General features: G+C 43.2%; 1 protein-coding gene across 6 annotated transcripts in view; it reads left to right on the forward strand.

Moving 5' to 3' along the window:
- The window catches only part of C15H11orf24 (chromosome 15 C11orf24 homolog), a 30,126-nt gene extending 24,731 nt beyond the window's left edge, over positions 1–5,395 (forward strand). For all 6 annotated transcript variants that reach the window (XM_074884865.1, XM_074884868.1, XM_074884864.1 and 3 more), the window contains 2 exons: positions 2,257–2,373; positions 3,557–5,395. In XM_074884865.1, coding sequence (XP_074740966.1) covers positions 2,257–2,373; positions 3,557–4,731 — 1,292 coding nt within the window. In that variant the 3' untranslated portion in view covers positions 4,732–5,395. The remainder of the gene's footprint in view (positions 1–2,256; positions 2,374–3,556) is intronic.
- Positions 5,396–6,000: the final 605 nt, after the last annotated feature.

The raw sequence follows: 6,000 nt of genomic DNA on the forward strand, positions 1-6,000 counted from the left end.
TTATAGTGTTAACTTGCAGGCCAAGGTTGCATGGGGACACGTCTTCATAGCTACATTGCTTGGAGAAGTAGAAAAATAACATTCCTAGCTGGTCAGGATCTCTTCTGTAGATGTAATTTATATCCTTGCTGGCATAACATTACTAACTTAGAGAAATAGTGCAACTATCACGAAAAGAACTGCTTTTGCCAGTACGTTCACCTCTTGGATGTGCCTTGCAGAAAAGGGAATGGTTGCTGGTCTAGCTATTCCAGCACTGCCTTCGAATATCCACACCAGAGGCTGGGATATGTAGTTAGACAACTATCAGAAAAGTTTGTACCAATGTCATGAGACAGTTTGACACTTGAATCACATGCTAATAAAAGCAGCAAAGCTCTCTAGGGCTGACAGCATGGGTAGTAACTCTAACCTCCATATGTTGTCTAATGCAACGGGATCAAGTGTCCAGATGCTCTAGGGTAAGTGATATACGTGATGGAGAAAGCACCCATCTGAGCAAAGATCTGGCAGTCTGGGATTCCCAGATGCCTGGTGAGCACAGCAAACCCGTGTTGGGAGATCAGATGAGCTCGTGCTCTTCCCTTTGCATCCTCAGCCATATTCAGACCTCTCCCAGCTTTCTTCTGTGGTGGCCTGTCCAGGGTTGGAGGGGAACGTCTTGGGCGACTGAGGGGTCTGGCTCTGAGGACAGAGCCACTTGTCCTTACTTCTGGGTTATCTTGCATGCTCTGGGGAAAATAAAGGGAAAATATGACATGGCTGCAAAAGCAAATATTCCTGCTCCCTGTTGTCACAATACCTCTGCTTACCTGGCTTCTGCTTGCTTTTGGGCAGCTGCAATTTCTTTCCAGTAACAGCTGGCTTAAAAATTAAATAAACCAGTTTGGTAGGGCAAGACCTTGGTGTCTGCCTATATGGTTTCCTTTCAAAATAGCTCTGAAGAGCTTTTGTTTTCCTTCCACTTCTGGGATTTTTAAATTTTTAAAAATTTTTTTTCTGTCTCCTAATTGGAAATGAGCAAAAGGGGAGCCGCTGGATAGCACGTATCTTGCAGTGGAGCCTCAATCTGGAGGTGCATCAAAGGGAGTGCTAATCAGTACTAATCAGCCCAGCTCTACAGAGGTATCTGGTTGTCCTGGGGAGTGACAGGGAAGTCATGAGCAGCTGGATACCATCCTGATGGCAGCAGAAACCAGGGTGCTTGAACCATGCTGACCCCATTAGTCTCTTGACCTTTCTGAACTGACTGACTTGGATATCTAGCCAATGCAAGATATGCTGCTGGTTTTTTTGTTTTCCCCTTCCCAAGAAGTGAGAAATGTCACGATTTACAGTGGTAGATGGTCTGTGTTTCTCCACTAGCATGGCTTATTGAACAAGGGACAAGGAGTGGGATCGGGACTCAGGGCACATCCCAACATGTTTTCATTTCTGAGAAGTGGATTTTAATTTCTGCTGCATCTGCTGCTCTGTGTGATTGTTGAAGCTTGTCATTGTACCGCTTTTTAAGTACCATTTTTTTATAAGGCTTTGAATGGTTTCAGTCCCTTTCTTATCACTTTATCAAAGTCAGTAAAATTCTGTCTTTGCTAGTTTCTTTAGGCTCTCCAAACAGACTGCAGTTGTTGGTACAAGGATTTATCCAAGTTCATAAATTTTCCACAACCCCTTTTAATAACTGTGGTAATGTAAAGTTTTTTTATGAAAAGTTCAAGCTTCCCATAGCCTTAATGCTCAGCTAGGGTAACTCTTTGTAGATAAGAGCTTTAAATATAGCCATATGTACCCCATAGGCACGTTCTTTGCCCTTTCTCACACTTTTAACAAGACACAGAAATTAATTTCTCCTACTGTACACTTAAGTTCCCTTTAATCCCCCGATGGGTGGTCAGTTGGGCACACATCTGCTTCATCCCAGACAGAGCACTGTGTTATCTTCTTCCATTACAGCACGTCTCCCGGAAATTAATTGCATGCTACTGCGATATTACATAAAATTATAGCATCATTTAGGCAGGAAGGGAACTTTTGAAGGTCTCTGGTCTGAAGACAAGTAGGTAGGTAGGCTGCAGCTGCTATATTGATTTCAACGGATTTCCAGTCATTTTCATTAAGGCTGAGTCAGGATCTTTTAAGGCCAGACCTTCCAGCTATCATTTGGTTGTTTTTTTTTTTTAAATTCTTTGATTACAGCCACGAAGCAGTGTGTTCAGTGTACTGTGTGTAATGACCCATTTTCTCTGCTGTTTTCAGGTGACCATCACTGTAACAGGGCTGTGCCCTACCAGAATCACTGCATCCTCTTGCAGTGTCACCAGCTGAGTGTGTGCCAGAATGCCAGAGAGCAAGACATCAGAGGTCTGCTTGGAGGTAACGCCATGCTTCAGGCTCCTGCTAAATCCAGGATCATGGCCCTTTTGCTTTAAATACCTACATTTAGACCTTGACTGGCTTTCAGCTGAGGGAGATGGGTTGTGAAATGCCAGCAGGAGGATTCTGTAGGTAAAGTCCGTGCAGTGGAAAAACTTTCACTAGCCTGGTAAGGGCTCTGGCACTTGTATCTGCATGATGTGCCTTCGAGTAACTTGTGGAACTGTTACTGAGAAACAGTTTGTCTCCGTGTTGAAGACATCATTCATTCAAGCCATTTGCGCTCCACACGCTGTCCTTTAGAAAATAAAGGCATAACAGATGTATTTATATTTTTTTAAGAGAAGGAAAAATGGCTTGGCATTGTTTTTTCTGAGATTGCCAGGGTTTTGTGCCAGAGGCAGCAGGCTGCTTCTATAATCAGAGCAGCCTTAGCAGCAATTGCTCATGATGACTTTCCAGTGCCAGGGTCTTCAATTTTAATAAAGTGACACAATAACAAAACAGAGCTTGTTGGTAATTGGGAAATCAATCTTCTAAAGTATCTTTCAAGAGTTTACTCTACCCAAGTTTAAAAAAAATAGTTTGTTCGTGGTTCTTCTGGGTTGGCAAAGGTTTCTCTGCAACGCAGCAACCAGACCTTTGATAAGCAGATGGGATTTATGTCACTATAAATCTAGATCACTAGTTGTGAAGGAAATTCTCCCAAATTATGAAGGTGTAAGTGGAAATTTCCACTCAGTTTTGAGAGGTGAAAATTATGAATCTGAGCATGAAGGCTTCGTTGATGCTGTGTAACTTTGAAAGCATGAGTTGTCTTCTCAGGAGCTGGCATCTGTAATGCTGCTTCTGTTGATAATGTACTTCTGTGTTATAGCTCTGTACTTCATTACCTCTCTTTTGTGGAATTAATTACCTGGTTGGGCAAATGCCAGAGGTCTTTGGCAAAAAAAAAAAAAAAAAAAAAACCACCCAAACAAACAAAAAAACCCCAGAGAGATTATCTGCAATAAAGGCAGGGGTCTGAGTTTTCGTGTTCTTGCTGACTTCACGACTGATCTATTCCAGTTGTACGACATGTACTGCAGAATATATGTTCTGGTTTGCATGTTAGGGGTATGAGATCAGATCTGAGCTTGAGAGTTTTATTCTTACGAAACTCACTGGTTTTGTCTTTTTGAAGAAATTGTCGGTGGGAAAAGGGAAACAGTCCTGTTTCACCACCAAAGCTATCCGCAGAGAAAGGAGAGGATGGTGAATGCACGGGTTGATCGACACAACGTGGAAAACCTGTTTTCCTCAACTGCTCTGACTCGCAAGATTCACTTGAGGCGTTTGCTTGAGGTTGACAGTGAAGATATAACAAAAAATAGAACGAAAACAATTGCAAGCAGTGCTACCACCCCCCCAGTGACCACCCCCCCAGCGACCACCACCACTGCCGCAGCCATAACAACAAACATTACTAACACATCTGTCCTCACTACAGCTTATGAAACAACTGCCAAAGCCTCAAACGTCTCTGGAGGTTCTGGTCTCCTTGCTGAAGCCATGTCACCCACTGCCTCTTCTCCCACTTCTAGTAACATCTCTGCTTCCACTTCCAGCCATGTCACCAAGCTCGTGACCACCACTGAAGAATCAGGAAATAGTAGTTCTGTCTCAGTATTGTCCCCCACTTCTGCTCCCTTCAGTGTCGTTTCTGAAGCAGGTACTCAGATGCCTCAAAGAGAGCAGTTTAACACCAGCACTCCCCGCTCTAGTAGCCCCACCACTGTTGGAGCTGGCCCAAAGATACTGAGCACAACATTGACCACGCTCATGGCGCAGGATGCAGGAGTGCCTTCCACTGCTTCCACTCGTGCCACGACACTCACCCCCTTGGAGAGTTCACGCTCTGCGAATCCGCTGTCTGTCGTTACGTTTCTACATCTAGAGCCAGAAGCAAGTACAGTCACAACATCCTTGAGTAAATCAACTTCTCTTCTGGGCTCTACAAGAGGTGCCGTGGTTTTGACTACTGCCTCTACAGCAGAAACTACAACTGGGCATGGGATAGAGTCAACATCTCACATTTTTTCAACAACCACGACTCCAGCAGATGCACCCAAACCAACAACTTCAGGCCTTGCAGAAACTCAGGACATGGACAATGAATATCTTCTCATTGCTGCTGAGCCCCTGACTCAGTACTTGGTGGATAAAAGTTCGCTTCTCGCAGTGCTTTTAGTTGGTACGATTTGCTTCATAACTGTTATAGTTCTTTTCCTTATGCAGGCCTATGAAAGCTACAAGAAGAAGGATTACACACAAGTGGATTACCTGATCAATGGAATGTATGTGGACTCAGAGATGTGAAAGGGTGGGGATGAAACAGTGGGCAGGGAGATGGAAGGGAGATTGAAAGCCTGCCTGACTTGTTTTTCTTTCCTATTTGCCTATAACACAAACTGAAAGTGCTTCCAAATTTACTTCTAGTGCAATTGAGGAGAAATGCCATGTACTGTATTAAAAAATAATAATAATAATAATTTTTATTCAACCGTGCAACAGGTTGCTGTTAAAAAAAAAAAAAAGTAATTTTTAAAACTTCCATGCATAATGCACAATAGCTTTGGCCATTATTTTTGATTGCAAAACAAACCTAACAAGGGGTAAGCCATCATCCTTGGAAAACGCTGTGGCCCTTTTTCAGCTGTTTACAGTGCAAGTTCCTTGTGTTTCATTTGTTTCACACGTGCTCTTCTGAAAACAGAGCAAAGGATGCTCTCACCTTTTGCGGAGTGCTCTGAAACCGCCGGTTGAGAAGTGTGGAGTATTGCTGCAACAGGGAACTTTTAATCCAATGTGTGTCATGTTTCGATATGCTTCTTGCTTGTGAAGAGGTCTGTTTACAAGGCATTGTAAACTCTGTTTACTGCTAACCCAAGATATCTTTTCACCATGGAGCGGATTACTGTGCCTCTGCACTTAAATGATCTTATTTTTGTATTCATTTAATAAATGGGGCCCTGGACAGGCATATCTTGGTGCATTTCTGTTTTCATTCCTGTCCCTGCCAGTTCAGAAGCAGGCAAGTGGGCATTTGGGGCTTAAGCAAATTATCTCTACTTCAGTATTCCAAGTGTGGGGGCTTTGAAGACCTCACTGGAAATACTGACATGTCACAGAAGATGCTGATCATCTGCCAGGGTGCTGCTTCTGTAATTTCAGAGCGGCGTGCTGCCAGTCTCCCAGGTATGCAGACCCATTCACTGCTTATTATCTTTCATGCGTAGAGCATCAGGCTCTGTTTTGGTTTTTGCTCTGCATTTAGGACCAGCTCAGAGCTGCTAGCAATTTGGAAACCTTATTGCACATGCGGTTGCAGCTCATCTCGTAAGATCTGCAGCTGAGAGAGTGAGTAGAAAACACTTGATTTTTGGCAAGTATTCTTCAGTGGTTAATCCATCTTACTTGAATGACATATACATACCAATAGCAAAATGCTGGATCAGGGTGCATTGTATTTATTTTTTTTTTTAAACCAGATTGATAGCTTGTCTCTCACTTCAAATTAGTTGGCTCTTCTTTAATCCTGCTTGCATATAATCTTGAGGCTGGTAATAGGCAAACCTCAGAGTTTGA

The sequence above is a fragment of the Strix uralensis genome, chromosome 15 (assembly GCF_047716275.1).
Source record: "Strix uralensis isolate ZFMK-TIS-50842 chromosome 15, bStrUra1, whole genome shotgun sequence".
NCBI classification, from domain to species: domain Eukaryota; kingdom Metazoa; phylum Chordata; class Aves; order Strigiformes; family Strigidae; genus Strix; species Strix uralensis.